Consider the following 17186-nt stretch of genomic DNA (forward strand, 5'->3'; position numbering starts at 1 on the left):
ATAACATGCTGCAAGAGCAATACTCTCAGTAGGAAGCATCATCTCTCATAGTTTTTTAAGCCAGTCTTCTCCTACTGAGGCTGACAGTTTTGTTTTGATCAGATATTTCTAATGCCCTTTGGTCATTTTTCAAGAGCCTACTTTGAGTAGATATTCCCATTTGTATAATTGCCTTATCTCTATGGATACCTATGCTCAATAGCTATTGCTCTGCTTTTAATACTGAGTGTGAGAAACAGTGGAGCTTGGGCTACTTTACAAAGCTGCAAGGGCATGTTAGTGAACCCAAGGTATGTATTTTCAGGATAAAAAGATAAACTCAGGATGCATTGCCATGAACAGTATGTTCTAAGTTGTACTGAATAAACAAGAAAAGGTGTGGCACCATCCTCCTAGGAATATCAGAAAAATAAACTGTTGTGGTAAGGAAGAGAGGTCAGTCCTGCTACTGTTGATACTGTCCCTAATTCAGGCTCTATATCACAGAAGACTTTCCCTGTTAACTTCTGGTAGACTCTGTAGCTCCATATGGGTCTCAGAAAGATCTTTGCCTTTTTCCTCTAACTTTACTCAGGCTATTTATGGCCTTTTAATCAAGATTTTCAAGTGGGAGCAAGAAGCACTCATTAGCTTCCTTCTTGTTTCTTTAAATTTGCTTGAACTTAGACTGGGTGACTGCCTTAGAAATCAGCACTTCACTGCAGCTGTCTGCTTCTGGATTGCAGATTGTCGAGGGAGAAAGAACTGTAGAAGCAAAGCGTGCCTTAGTACACTAGAGGGAAAGCAGAAGATGATAGGGTGACAATGTATGAGAATATTTCTATTCTGACAGGTCACTGGATTGCCTGCTGCTCTATGTTACTGGCTGCTGGTTTGTTTAAACTGTGAGAAAACTGGAGGTACCTGCAAATTTTCTTGTATAGAAAGTTCAGTGATGAAGAAACAACTTTTCTCTTAAAAAGGAGGCAATAACTTTTATGATGTGAATGTAGCTCCTCTCCACTTACATTTATGGAAAAATTTTGTGAATTAAATCTGTAAGTTGCTTTTCTGCTAAATTACTTTGGAGCCCTTAGCTAGATGTTAAAACTGCTTAAGGAAATGGCCTATTATACATGAATGGTGTTTTTTTGTAATGTTCATAATTACCGTTGTATAATTATTTTTTACTGAGAGCTATGTAAAAGTTATAATTATAAAGGTTGCCTATTTAAAGGCTTATGATAAGCTTCACTTAAGAAATGCTAAAGAAATGAAAACAATAGGACTACAGCAAAATACTGCGATATGAAAGCATCTTCAAAATGTTTCATTGCTGTCTTTCTAAACTCTCCCTTTGAAGTATAAGGGGGAAAAAACTTACTGATTATGTAAATTCTATTTTTTCTTTTTTTTCCTCTTTATGTCCTTCTGATTTAGCATTTCTTTTCTTAATCTAGAAATGGAAATATGTATTATGTATTAAAATTAGTACTGTTATTAGGTGACTTAATGTTTCAAGTGAGCAGTATGTTTGACCAGCTTCATTCTACTTTATTTTTCTTACTTTTCTTGAATCTTTACACCTTAGCAGAATTCATCACCACTCCAGGATTCACTGCCATACATATCTTGGAGGCATTATTAATTTCCTGTTCATATGGAAAAACCTTATTTGAATGAATTAACATATCTGAAGTAGGTAAAGAAGCAGACTTCCAGAAATCCTGTTTTTTTCTTCACTGCTTATAAGCTGCTTTTTTTTTTTTTTTTTTTTTTTCTGTCTTAATTTCTTTATCTGGACTCATTTTTTATTGTAGGTTTAGAATTAGCTTTCCATTATTGGTGAAGATTTAGTAGGTGGTCTCTGAGGAAGAGTAAGAGTAGGCTTTCACGAATCTGTGTTTCTCTTAGAAGTCTGCCTGACTGCCAGGGCTGACGCTGGGAGGACAGAGTTGTGTTGGGCTGGAGTTACTGAACACGGTCGTCGGCTGCCTCTGAGTTTTGTTTTGTTGCTTGCTTTAAATCTGATGGTAGCCTGCTGCTTTTGTGGTGGTTGTGATTGGTCTTATCCATGACTTTAATTTTCTGCGTAAAGGCATGGCTGGATTTTCTTGGCCTTGTAGTGCTCCTCCAGATTCCCTTATCTCGCCTTCAGTGATCTACTGCCCCATAGGTTATGCGATTGGCATACAAAAAACCTATTCTCTTTTATAGGTAATGACCAGGTATTTTCCTTGCAAATATATTCTGAAAAATACCAGTTTTGTTTTCTCCTTTTTTTCTTTCTGTTTAGTTATAGGAAAGAACTTAAAGAACAAAAATTACCTGAAAATCAATGTAACTTCTGATTTTACAGTATAAAAATTCTCTTTGAAACACTAAATCCTCTCAATTTTGGCTCTCCACAATGTCGTTAAAAACTACGGAAAGGTCAGTGCTACTTTAGCTAATCAGCTAGTGGGTTACTGGAGCTCAACATGTTCTAGCTGCTCCTGACTCTTTTGAACATGGGTCTGCTCTTTGGTTTTCTGGAAGAGGAGTGAACTCCACTACCTCTGTCTGCTGGGCTTTACTCCCTATCAGAGATGCACCAAGCTGCAGACTTGAGAGCAGATCTGCTCTCCCTTTGTACCATCTGAACAACACAGGGAGAGCAGATCAAAGGCTGAGAATCAGTAATCCCTTTGATATCTTTTCTCTACTATTTCACATCTGCTTACACCTATATTTAAAACTCCTCAGCAAGCCAGTTGTTGGCTGAAATTCTGTTTTGATGTTTCAGGGATTTTTAAAAGCTATTTGCCATGTACCTACCACAGTCCTTAAAAATCGTTTCTGCTGTAATCTCTCTGGCGATGGTACTTGGCAGTATTGCCCCTTAAATATACACAGCGAGACATCTGCCGAGACATCACACCGAGAGGCTGACATTTCAAACTGCCGTTATGGCACTCATGTTCTAGAGATGGGGTCACTGAGGTGTGTGTACGTGTATGGACTTGAGGATTTTTTTCTTAAGAAAGGGGGAAATCTGGAGAGTTAAATTGCTTTTGGAATAGAGAGAGCTTTCGAATGGGTTGGTGATGGGAGGAGATGTTTTGTTTTTGATTAAGTTAGTGCTCTCAGAGCTGAGATGCAGTAAATGGCTATGTACTTTTGAGCTGGCTTGGAATCAACACTCTCTTTTCTTTTTATGTTTACAATATGAAGAAAATCCATAAGAAAGCAGTCAGTGCTTTACTGAGGAGCTCTTACTACTTACCTTTTATAGTTACCTCTCAGAAAGTTCCAATTTCTGCCATTTTTGCACAAGTGCGAGAGATGCTGTATATGCTACATATGCTACACACAGACACATATGCAATAGAGCTGCTAAGCACGCAAATTCAGCAAAGATGTTCTATAATGTGACATTATCCAAAACTGTTTTCTTAATCAAACTTTTGCATGTAAGAATGTTTGAGGCCTAAAACAAACAAACAAACAAAAATATTTTTGTCCTCTCTGTGTCTTATATTGAGATGGTATGGTAATGGCCTACCTGGACCCATTAACTTCAAATTTGCTTCCTATATTATGTATTTGAGAATATTGGTTGGGTGGGTGAAATTGAATATCTGTAATAATATCTATAATGACAAACATTTCTCAAGAGGAATGAGACAATACTGTGTCATCCTTCAATAAATAGTACTTAATGTTATTATTTTTCCCTAGTGGAATCCTGATGGGTTGGGAGAAAACTTATTCCTATATATAAAATTCACATTGCCAACACAGCCATGATTGTGTAATGTGCTGCTCAGAATAACATTTATGTGATTAGGACTTCAAATCACTGCAAAAATATTTTGGGGTAAAGAGGAGGTTTTTCAAATATTGTTCTTTCCTTGTCCTAAAAACTTTCATCTCTGTGATTAATCTTTCCACACTACAGTCTCTATACGTTTATTTTGAGCAAGACTTTTTTAAGAAAGTCATAATATAACTCTGTGATTACTGTAATGTTCCCTTGGCTAAATTTTATTTTATGAGCTTATGCATTCTGTGCTGTATGCAAGCCAAAGTGTTTCATTTGGAGAGAATAAAGAAATAAAGACTTTGCGTATACCTGTAGAGTAAGATGTAGGTAGAAGGAAAAGATGCGTACACGTAATCTGTATTTTGAAAATGGCTGTATTTTAGTACATAAGCTATAATCTATCGGATCACAGACATTTTATACTCATTACTAGAAAGAGAGCTAATCACCTCTTGTTTCCTTTACTTTCCCTCTCCTACTCCCAGCAAAATTTAATATTTTCGTGTCTTTCTGCATCCGGCAAGGAGAAACTAAGGGCAATACCACTATTCTTAATTAACATTTGGAAACTCTGCACAGAGAAGCAAAATAGTTTATAACTTTTTACTATGTAAATCACTTCGCTCTCTTCAGAAGAAACCAGAGAGCAAAGGTTTGTAACTGGAAAATTACTACCACATACAGCATTTTTCCTTTGCTGCCTTGAAGTTCTTGCAGTACGATGCAGTCAGTATTTTTTGCCATCAATTACAACTACGAGAGACAGTGTTTAAAATTAACTTTTAAAATTATTAAAAATGTAAGCAAATTTTTCATAACTAATTGAAACATTTTAATTATGATAAGATAACATACTTGATTTATCTGTAAGTAGAATTACATATTTAAGTGTTTTTGATTAAGAACAGTATCCAAATCATATAGTGTAGTTGTTTGCCTTCATATTATCATGCGCACATTACAGAATACCTGATTAATTTTTTTTCTAGAATGCCTGATAACAAATTCTGATTTTGTAATGGATAAATATTAGCTGAAATGCCAGTGATCACAGTATATTAACATTATTTATATTGTGAATGGTGCAAATGATAATGTAAAGTCTCAGATCGTCTATCTGAACTATAATTCAATTTTGTTGGTTCAGCCTTTTCCTGTAATAGCAGTTAAATTGTGCTCTAGGCTTTTGCTCACGTCAGTTAAAACCTGTGATGGGACTCCAGTTCCATACCCATCTGAAAAGTATGCCTTTTTCTAAAGGCTTTCCTAAGAAAAGTGACGTGTGCAGTTATGCTACCTGTGTCCCCAGATTGTGACATCTTGAAGCTGTTGACCAATTTCAGTCAGATATGAGAGCTCGAATTCTCAGCAGCAATTGCCTTCTTAGAACTACAGTGAAAAGCTACTGCCTGGAGAGCAAAAGAAGGCAGCAAAATGAGCCAGCCCTTATCTGTCCTGCATGGCCTGCCAAGAACCAGGCCCAGTGTGCATAGCCACGGCGCATAACCCTTCTTACCCAGGCAGAATTTAGGACTGAAAGAGAGCAAGCAAGCCGTTCTGGAAATTTTGGGTAGTGGCAGGACCAGAGGAGTATGGGTGAAAATAGCAGATTTTGAGGAATGAGGTTATAGGCTTGTGGAACTTACTGGGAATGAAGAAATAGCGTTGATGTAATGGGGCTGGACATGGATGAGCATAGGATGCAAATCCATTAGATACCAAGCTTCTTCAGTTCCAGTGTAGACTGAACAAGTTTTTTGGTTTAAAAAAGATAAATAGAAAAGTGGTCACTGATCTGGATGGATAGTAATAGAAATATATAATTAAATTTAATCCTGACAAAAAAGAAATTGACTGTTCCTTTTGTTTGCTTTAGACCAGACCTATTTGACTGGAACACTGTTGCTTCTCAGCAGTCACCTGTACAACGATTAGACCATGCATTCAACATAGCCAGGCAGCACTTGGGCATAGAAAAACTTCTTGATCCTGAAGGTTAGTATCAATTATATTCTTTTTTCTAGACAGAAAATGAATTATTCCATTCTTTTGGTTGTAAATGAATTTTAGCTCTTTGCACAAGAACTTAACATTTTGAAAGAAATCATGAACTGAAGAAAAATCCTTTAGTTATTTATGTATTAATGTTAACTACTCACTACTGAAATAGCATAAGAGCTCGTTGTATGTACAGACTCTACAGTGACTTTTTTTCAGCTTTGGGGCCAGAGTTTTAATATGTGTATACTGAATGTAAGCTGTCTCAATAGCTGGCTGATACATATTTAAAACACTTAGCACATCTGCTAAGTTTATATCTTCAAGAGAGAACATGAGTTTGAGTTGTCTTTTATTATATATCCAAAATGTGAATTTAAACTTTAGGTACATGTAGCTTAAAAATACTGCTTTTATATCTTCTATATACTGAATTTTGTCAGGATGACAGCACTCATTGTATATTACTTATTATTTTGTCTCACATTTAATAGATTTGCATATTTTCTGTTATCTCATTTTAGCTCTTAATTGTTCTAGATGTAAATTTTGGATTAAATACCATCATTGGCCTAGGCCTGTAGTGTTTTTGATTATTGATATTTGTTGAGTTAAACTGAATCTCATTGTGAGACATTTTGAAAATTTCTTTTCTCTCTTGTATTTCCTTATGCAGTCATGTTTGGAAGGGTCCTGTTAATTTTGTCTGTTTCTGTATATCCTCTGCCCTACTTCCTTTATTTATGAGAGGCTAAATAATTACTGTCAGAGATAAAGCATTTCCAAAACATTCTTTACTACTACAAAATGTTGAGAAGCTGTTGTATTTACTTTATAGGTGTGCCTTTTTTTGTATACACAGTCTTCTTCCATACTGTGATCCATATGCTATGTTTTCATTCAGGTTCCTACCAGTTTGCCTATTATGCCAATAACAAATGCAATCTTTTCATATGTTTGATATGTACTGTTGTTATGTACAGTACTCAGTGGCTGACCTCAGGGTGAATTCTTGATGGAAAGAACCAGGATTTAACAAAATGTACGAATGAGTCTTAAAACCTGGCATCAGGTCTCTTACTGTTTAATTATAACAGGGTATATGTCAAGATTGCACTAATATCCTTGTATCTGTTATATTTACATAGCAGAATTACAGGAAAAAACCTGTCTGCTTATGCTGTAGTTCAACATCATGAAGTTCTCCGCTCTTGTGACAGAGCATATAACCCTGCTGCTTTGTAAAGTGAAAAACTTAGAGGGGATGGACAGTGATATTCTGCACTGCCTAGAGTTAGAAGAGAAACATCATGTCTTAGGCAGTTCTCACATTTGGAGCAGCAACAAAAACTTGCTAGTCAAAGATGACAGGGACTTGCCATCTCAATGGTGAAAACTTACTGAGCTCCTCCTCTGTTTCGTTCTGGTATGGAGTCAAACAGCTCCACTTATACCAGCAAGGTATTAGGTTTTGGCACTGGAACCTGCAGAAGAAGTACTCAATAAAAAAAAAATAAAGAAAGAAAGAAGTGTTTGCTAGTACATCACCTTCCATTTCGAGCACTGAACTGTTGTGGGCCATCAGAGTAGGGACGGGCTTGGTATGTGCTGAAGCACGAGATGCAGCTCATAGGCTCTGAATGAGTTTGGAATTGAAAACTTGATTGTGCAACTGAATAGATATAGCTGCAGACTTTGCTATATTTGGTTGAGCTTTCTTCTTAAAATACATTAGCTAATAGGTTATTTTCTGGATGCACAGATCATTTTTTAATTGGATGTTTTATTCTATTTTTGGCAAAGATATTTATTTGTAGTTGTTTAGCCAACAGCTGAAAAACTCTCCAACTTTGGTGGTTTTCCAAATGTGTGCTATAATTATTTGCTGTTTAATATTGTGGAGAATTGTGGAGCTTGCCACCTATTTCTTTTTCTCCTCTCCAAATAAAAAAAACTGCAAATGTTTTAAAAAGAATAATGAATTCTGTGCCTGTTTATATTGAATTTGTTTAAGTACAACAGTTTGGTTTGCCAATACCTGATGGTTACCTGTTTATTAAAATTCATTTGATTCTGTTATTTGTAAAGTAAACTTAGTATCTCAATTTTCCAGTTCAGTGCATTTAAGTAAATCTTTTTGACCATCTCTGATTTTAAATCTGTTGAACTATACTTACCTCCTTTCTGCCTTGTGCCAGATGACAGTTGTAGGTAATTTTCAGGAGAAAAAAAAAAATCTGTCTTGAAAGTGATAACAAATTTGTCCCTAGACTGGTAAGTAGAATTACTGCTGTATCAGTAAGTGAAGAACTCTGTTTGAACATTGTAGCATCCTTTTTCTGTAATTTTATTTTGTATATTTGCCACCTCTCAAAATTCTCTTAACTTATTGTGTGACGACAAACTCTCAGTGCTCTGGCTGTTAGTTCAAAAGGACCTACAAAGCACCCACAAAATATTAGTAACAACAAAAAGGAGACATACATTCAGTGCTGAAACATTACTTTAACATAACTTGAAATTATGTCAGTACAGCACACACGCATGCAATCTGTGAAATCCTTTGAAAAATATTTTTGTTAATTAAATGTGTTAGTTCTGTTTTCATGTTTTGAAAATACTGTGTAGAAAAGGAGCTGCTATTTAATAACGTGATACTCTCCTGAAATCACATAACGTAGGTAAAAAAAGAAAGGTCTTTTCGTTTGTTTGTGCTCTAAAGTTTCTGCTCGTTGAGATCACATCTTGAAACAGATGACTGGGGATTCAGGTTTAGCAATTACGTTTTGAAAAGTAAATGGTTTCGTTCAGCCAAATGTTAGCTTACTAGGTTAGATATGAAGTTGTCAGTTTGTTTCCAAGTTGTTGATCATGAGTAGCTATTAAATCATTGTTTTAGATTTTTACCCAGTTGTAGTTATACTGATGATGCATGCATCTTAAACATTTTGTTGTAAGACATTTTTGATTATGCTGCTAAGCTGTTTAAAATCTTGTTAATATTTTTTGTGATCCTTTAAGAAGAAAAATATAGTTACCTCTCTTTGCATGTTAAGAATATTTGTGAGTATCTAGTCATATTACATCCCACTTCAAATTCCATGCAATAAAGGTTGCCAACAAGTCACTTTAATATAGCAATTTTTGTTCAGATTTGAATAGTAGAGCTGGCACATGGAAAAATTGTTCTATATTAGTGTGTTTAAGGTGATTTTTTTTTTCTTTTTATGTGATTTCTTTAAAGGGAAAAAAAAGACCTCTTCTCTTAATGCAAATAACTTGGAAAAAAGTTGAACAAATGTTGTGCACCTTCATGATGTCTGTTGTGGAGTTCTGATATTTAAATTTGCGTTGCTGACCTTTGAAAAGATTTTGGTCAGTTGTTTTCAATATAAATAACTCAGGTTTTAATGGCCAGCTGTTCTCTTCAGGTTAGGGTGTTTTAGATACAATTAATATAACCTTCTGTGTATATTTTTCTTCTAAAGAATATGAACTTGAAAGGCAAGGTCCTCACCTCCCTATTTTCCTTGCTTATTGTTCTAAATTATTGTTGTGTATGAGGAATGAGAGAGGTGATGGAGATATTTGCAGTCTTTTTCTTGGTATGTGTTAACTTTTAGCTAATTTCAGGAAGAGACTTGAAAGATCTTAAGAGCATAAACCAAATGATGTCAACGTTCATAATTATAATTCATATGAACATAAAAGTTTGAAAAATTGACTCCAGCTGTGAAGATTAATCTGTGTCTTTTAATAATGCCTAATACCTGTGGTTACATCTTTTAATAGTTAACTAGTTCTTCTGGATCTCCTCCCTGCTGCGTTTGTGGAGGAACGTGGATCTGAAAATGTACATGGATCAGAAAATGTACTAAGTGCAACTGTGTTGCTTGTTCTGTGTCCAGTATGCCCTACTAAAATGTAATGCTGTGCTGCTACAACAAACTTTTAAAACAAAAAAAAAAAAAGGAAAAGAAAAAAGGTCTTGATTTGGGAATTGAGTCTACAGTCTTGGAAGTTAAACAAACAAAACATAATGCTCCAAGATCTGTTCTTTCATATCTTTCTGCACTTTCATAGGCTTCTGGAAGGCAGTTGCAAATGTCGTAGAAATGGAGAAAACCTTGAATGTAATCATTTGGTCTGTTGATTGGCAAATTTTATAAGCGAGTGTTAGCAGAAAAGAAATATATAACCCTGGTGAAATGTAATTTAGGATCTGTTTGGCTCTGGACACTTGATACAAAGTGGACAACAGGTCTGGCCTTAGCTCTATCAGAGGGACTCTCTTATTCATAGCATCTTTTTAAATACTTCCAAACATAGCATAAGAAAAGTAAACAGCAAACAAATGCCTTATGCTCAGCAGCATATAATAATTGAATGTTATTGGATATATATTTAATTTTACCTGTGAACTAAGATGATTGTTGCCTCCAGCACCTAATCTCAGTAGCTCAATAATCTCAATAGACAAATATTTGGTTCGACAATTTTGCTAGGAGATTCTTGCAATGATTCTGTTGGTACTCTATGCTATAACATCTTGCATTTCCTCCTCATTTAAGTATGGCTATTATATATTTAAATATGACATAATCATCTTTAAAGTGATACTTGCCTTTTGGGCACAGACAGCATCAGCCGGCTGGCAAAATGAGGACATCCCTATAGCTTCTGCTGCCCTCTGCTAGCTGTATTTCTGTCAAAGAAAAAGGTTTCTGCAATTTTCCCGTATGCCATTGCTGTACAATAGCAATTGTTTGGTGGCAAAACTTGTCGCGTGGTGGTGCAGGTTCTTCAGGAGAAATGCCCACAGCACGGAGCAGCAATAGGGCCTGCTGTCTCAGATCATTTGCGCTAGCCCAATAATAAATAGCTGTGAAGTTGTAGAATGGTATTTCAGCTGTCCTTTTTGGGTGAAGTAATTATCCAGTTTCTTACAATTTACAGTGTAGCATGATAAAACTTCATTTAATCTATCTCAGTCACATTTTTCCATATTTTTCCCTTAATTTGCTCTGATGACATGAGTTCTTGGCAGCATTATGAAGTGATAATGAGACTCAGCCAGTTTTCCATTTGATCCCAGTTTTGTTTGATCCTGACTTTGCAAACTTCTGCATCGCAATAGTAATGGACTGCAATGCACCTAGGGCAGAGTGGAGAGGGAAAAACCCGGCAGCCCTGTAGTACACGAAGCTGTTAACCCTGTCGGTGCCCAGTACTTCTGTATATTGGTAACGCCGTTTTTCTTGCTTATCTTGTTGCTCGTGTTCTCATATATGGCTGATGTCAAGGGAGTACAATATGAGCAGATACTTGTTTTCCAGCATACCGTAAAGTTTAGAAAGGTTTTACCTAGTATGGTGTTAGTGTTTATTAAAAAGGAAATAGGGGAGGAGGAGAGTCAGAAAAGGTATGTTCAATATTGTACTGCGCAGAGCAGTCAAGCAAAATGCTAGAATAAAATTTAAAAATCATAACTTGGGCTGTGCACAAACTTTGATGGTTAGAAAATAAAAAAAAGTATTATTCTTTTTTTACGCTTCTTTTGTTTCTCATTTCCTGAAATAATTTGGATAAATAATAATAAGATCTATATAGGGGTCTCAATAACAAGTTACTAGTTACAGAATGTTGGGCTGGACTATATATAAAAAAATATTTGGAGAGGTTTGGAGCTGCCTTTTAAATTAATGCCACTGGCTTTTTCCTAGCAGTAAATTCTCAGCTGGGCAAGTGGCATAGATACTATTACACTAACTATGGAATTAAATGTAGATCTGCAGGAGTCTTCGCTCCCAATGCCAGTTAGTAATGCTAATTACTAATATTCGGGATGGGTGATGATGATCATTGACACTTTTAATGCCCTTTATCCATATCTGTAGTGACAAGAGGTGACTTGTTTTTGAGAGTTCTCTTTGTATATTTGTTGGTCCAAATATTCAATATTCATTCAGTATTTGAACAACTGTATAAAAGCTAGGTAATGTAAAACAAAGCATATTCCTTTTCTGAGAGTCAGACAAGATTAGGTTAGTAATAAAATTCATAGATTATCTATATTAAGATATCTAGTTTTGGGGTTGCTTTTGCTTGTATTTCAAATTCATCAAGATATTAATTGCTGCATAGCTAGATACAATGACTTTGACAGTTTATTTAAGCATCTAATTTGTTTTTCCTTAGCATTATTACCTAGTCTGTTCAGATATTCTGCAGTTGTGCAGTTTAAGTGTTTGTTTTCCTGGAATGTATGATTACTGAATATTTTCAGACACTGACTTCCAAAATTATGTCCAATATCAAAATAGTCAGTGAGCAACTGCTAACTTTAAGCAGTACTATTCTGAAGTTGAAAATAATAAAGCCTTTAAAAAGAATTAAGCACTCCTAATCACTTCTCCTTGCTGCTTTTATCTAAAATAGCTCCTTTTTAAAAAAATTCAGGAAAAATATGTTGAATTAGTCTCTTCAACTATTACTTATGTTCTGGTGCATGAATTCTGCTAATCTTCAAACACTCATTCTAGTGGAACTGAAGCAGCAGGTGGACTTGCATTACTATTGTTACAGTATTAAAGTACAACCCTAAAAGCACAACTCTAACTACTGCTCTACTATATGTCGCTACAAATTGCCACTCTAAGTGCTGGACGTGTGGTCATGGCATATCTTGTACTTTGTCTTAAGTTCATAACATAGCTCTGAAAGACAGAGTGAGAAAGGTGCTATGGAGATATTTTCAAAAATAAAGATAAGAATATACAGTGAATTCCATATCCTTATTATATGTAAGTAGTGCAGTAGTTAAACTTTTATCTGAAAGAATCTGTAATATGAATTAGGATTTTCAAGGGTCTCCTAGCTTGATCCACATTTCCATTGTGATATTTTATTCTAACGTTCCCTTTGAGAAGTATTTACCCCACTCCCCCAAATTATATTACAGTTCTTATTTTTCCTACTGATAAGATGAAAGTCCTACTTCTTCTTTGCAGTTTCAAGGAAATATAAATAGCTATCGAAAACAGTTAATTTACTGAACTCTGAGCTTTCATCTAAAACCACTTTCTCTTCCATATTTATGAATAGGTTTATTACCACCTCACTGACCTGTGGGCAGTTTAATTATGAAGAGACTACCTCACAGTCAGGAACTTTTACAGATTTTAACGGAAATAATAAGTTATTTGAGGGGTACTGCATTAGAAGACTGTTAAGAAAAAACAGGCCCTTCCTCTTATCAGTGAGAAAGTCTGAAATAACTAGGATTTAATTTGGCAAGGCACATATGTTATAAAGGAAATTATAAGATAATCTGGAATTCCATTGTGAGAGACTGTAATATCACCACGTGGAACACTGAACTTGAATTATAAAGCGTTCTCTAGCAATGTCACGTTGCTGATACTATTGTAGGCAGCTATCAAGGCCATAATCGCAATCTTTCTTTTAGTCATTTGTTCTGAAATATTCTGATCATCGTTGTTTTCATTAAGAAACCCAAAACAAAACAAAAGAAAACGGATTTAGGAAACATTATTTCATTGTTGCAGTATTACTAAAGATTCATCCTTTGAGATAGCACTAAAAAAAACATTTCGATCTTAAAGCAGTCAAGAAGCCTTGTGTATGAAATGCAAATGAAGACCGTGGAAGAGTGCACATCTACTTGTATGTTTGGCAAGGCAAGGAGCTCTGCATCTGTTCTCAAGGGCCCCAAGTCTCTCTGTTGCCTTCTCACTGACAATGCCCGCTCCATACTTTGATGAACAACAAAAATCCAGAGCATGTGGAGGAAACACAGGAATTTAGGAGATCATGTAGGTTATATGAACAGCAATAATTGAACATCAGTGAGGAGGAAGGGAGACTTAAAGCATGAAGATGAAAAGTTTGTTAGCTTTGACAGAGAGGAAATATTGGAGATAGTTTCTAAAGATATTCCGAAAGAGAAGGAAATAGAGTAAAGGTAGATTTTATAGTTTGGAAAAAATCTATTTTGCTCTAAGACAAAATGGTTTCCTGTAGGATATATACTAAAGTTTTGTCCATCTTTCTGTGTATATATGTGTGTGTGTGTGTGTGTGTACGTATTTCAATAAATACACAATTCAGCAAAAATAAAGATAAAATAAAAAATAAGGAAAGATAACTCAGGGTGTATCAGAAATGTGGGTGCCACATGCATGTCTTATTACTCTGCTAATGGCTGTATAAATACTTCTGAAAATCACACTAACGCAAATAATATTAGATTCTATTTAAAGGGTGTATATGCTTTCGTAGATGATTTGATAAGTCTAGATGCCTAAAACCGATGAAGTGAGAAATGAATTAAAATATATGTAAAATATATGAAGAATCTTACAGTGGTGATATCTATAAAATGTTATAAATGATATGAATGAAAGTAGGGGAATTATTAGCATGATGAAGTAGAGCATAAGTATCCTCATATTTACAGATGATCATTATGTTCATCTGCAATTTTCAGTGATAATTTAGACAAAATTAATAAAATATGGATGAAACTATCGGATAGCTTGTAACTATGCTTTTCATTACATTGGTAAGCTTCAGTGACTGCACTTACTGTTCTTCACTAACACTGAAACTATTGTGAATGACGTACTGTTAAGTCTACCCTCATTTCTTACCTGCGTGTTCTGCCCAGCTGCTTCCAAGGTGGGAAGGAGCAGAGTGAGTCTGTCTGTGTTGTGGCACTAGAGCAAGAACTGGGTAGAGGGGGGAGATGAGCAGTGATACCAGTCTTCAGATTTGAGCCTGATGGTGAAGCTGGCTGTTGCAGGTTCACGGATGAACACACAGGTGTTTGATACACCATGATCCTGCCTTTTGAGGATCTTTTCTTTTCTAAATTGTGTGGATTTTAAACCTGTGTCTTCTGCAACTTTTTAAATACTCATTCACTTAAATTCAAAATGCTACTTCTGAAGGTAAGCTCCCGGTCTGCACAAGCAGACCATATTACTCTAGTGCACAGTCCTTTTCAGTACCTGTGGATTTACAAGTCCACCTTGCTTTGTTGTTTTTTATTTTCCTGAGTTCTGTGTGAGTGTTTGGGTTTATATTAATATTCTGCAGTCACAATGCCACAGAAATGTCCGTCAGATTGTAATCACTATTCTGCTCTGACAAATAATCACATTGGTTTCTTTGCCACTGTATTACATTATGTGTAATTTTCTGTTGATCATTACTCATACTGTGTTTTAGCATTGTTTTTCCAAAAAGATCATTCCTGTAAGTATGTTAAAATATCCTGGATGAATCCTGTGTTAATTCCTCCTCATATTTCTCATGTTTCTCGTGTGTTTTAATTACTTAAATATTTTGTCTTCCACTGGGACTTGCTAGGCCCCTAATCCACCCTTTAAGCTAAAATTAATAATGTTTGCTTATAGCATGCTTTTTTCTTTAAACTGCATTATAATTAATGAAGCCCTTTGGAACTGTGCACGTAGTTCTTGATTACTCAGAAAAATTACTAAGAGAAGACAACTGAGAAAAAATCAGTTAGAGCAGAATTACATTACTTGATGCATGAAGTCAGGAAATCAAATAAATATATACTAGTCTTAAAATCACAGAGAAAGAGGGTTTCAGTTTTGTTTTTGGTAAATGCGGACTGTATAGTCTGACAGCAGTTTCCAGTAGCATTTCTCCTGATGCTAATAGCAATGCATATATTGTTACTGGATATTTTCTCATATCATAATATGAAATGATGTGGACATATTGTAGTTGGTAAGCTCACAAAAGCTCAAAAGTATATTAGAACTTTACTAAAAGTTTAACATGACTGCCCTCCTCCCTTCAATTTCAAATAGATTTCACCTTGAATATGGAGACTTACCTGTTGGAGTTAATGGGGCTTAATCTATTTGTTAGAGATAAAAAGTAGTCCCTTCAAATAAGTATAGTTTCAGATCAAAATATCCTGCTTTGATTTTAGAATTACCATTGCCATAACATTTCCATACTCTGTACCTTAAACATTTGTAATCTATGTATAAATACATAAATACGATATTTATAATTGGAGAAAAAATGGTTTCTGAAAATATTAATGTAAAAAAAATAGAGTATAGGAAATGACATTTAGAAGTTAATATTGTTTATAAAATGTCTAGAGGAGGCTGTTCGCTCAAAATTTGGCAAAAAAAATATTTATTAGGGTTAAGTATCTTCCTATTTTTCAATAATTGGATAACTGGAATAATTTGCTTTATTTAAAAAAAAATAAAGAAATTGGAATGTTCCACTGAAGAGATACCCCGATTCGTTTGGACATTAATCTGGATCTGAAAAGCTGCTAACGAGATTACTTAACCTTGAAGAAAAATTCATGTAGGGAACTTGAGACTTCTGGGTTTTTAAAGTCATCACTAATGCGAGGATGATTAAGATATTTATTTGTCATGAAAGATTGAAGTTAACTAATTCTATTTCTGATTAAAATCTCTGGATTTGAGAAGGAATGGGGAAGAAGATGTGCTATTGACTTAGACTGCTTTGATGCACATTATTATCACTAGTCCTCCATGTACAATAGAGCCTAATTTGAGGGACAAAAAATATATAAATACAAGGTTAACCACTTTCCTAAGCCTCATAGGTCAGAATTTTAAGTCAAGTTAGCCAGTATGCTGAGCCTTATTCCAGGAAAAGATCATTGATTTATGATGAGAAATAGAGTACTTTGCTTAAAGGGTGAATATGAAATAAAAAATAATTCTCTCCAAATTGTGATTTGAAGGTCAGAAGGTTTTTTTGTCTTTGCTGCTTCTGTTTAAAAAAAAAAAAAAAAAAGAAAAAAAAAAAAAGAAAAAAAAGAAAAAAGAAAAGAAAAGAAAAAAGAAAAGAAAAGAAAGGCAAGGTAGAATTCAAGCATTCATTGTGCTAATGTAGTGGCAGCACGCATTTGGTTTGTGCTGAAGAAAACTGTTTTTCAGCTGCTGAGCACTGTAGATTCTGTCCTACAGCTTATTAATAATATCCTGCTATATCCTTTTAGCCTCACAGAAAGATCTACTAGCCTCTTTCTTTTCTTTTTCTCTTTTTTTTTTTTTTTTCAGGAGAAATTTCCATGAAATCAAAAAGCAGTGATTTCTGTTCTGGCATCCAATATTTTTCTCTTATGAATAGCTGATGCTAGATTTGGATTCTTTCTTTCTGGTCTGTGTGAAAGTTAACTCTGCATGAGTGAGGGGAATGTATTAGACCACATAAGATGGAATCCAAGCTCTATGTGACATTTGCAAGGACTGTAAGTTGGAATAATAATCCAGTGTAAATGGGTTGTTATTAAAGTTTTTGAGAGTTAAATATCAAATAAAAGGTATAAAGTCCACAGATATCAACTTCA

At 34.9% G+C, this 17186-nt stretch overlaps 1 protein-coding gene across 10 annotated transcripts in view; it reads left to right on the forward strand.

Moving 5' to 3' along the window:
• Nucleotides 1-17186, forward strand: part of DMD (dystrophin) — a 1316389-nt gene that overhangs the window by 409291 nt on the left and 889912 nt on the right. For all 10 annotated transcript variants that reach the window (XM_062600033.1, XM_062599961.1, XM_062599984.1 and 7 more), the window contains exon 7: nt 5661-5779. In XM_062600033.1, the coding sequence (XP_062456017.1) occupies nt 5661-5779 (119 nt within the window). The remainder of the gene's footprint in view (nt 1-5660; nt 5780-17186) is intronic.

The sequence above is a fragment of the Rhea pennata genome, chromosome 1 (assembly GCF_028389875.1).
Source record: "Rhea pennata isolate bPtePen1 chromosome 1, bPtePen1.pri, whole genome shotgun sequence".
NCBI classification, from domain to species: domain Eukaryota; kingdom Metazoa; phylum Chordata; class Aves; order Rheiformes; family Rheidae; genus Rhea; species Rhea pennata.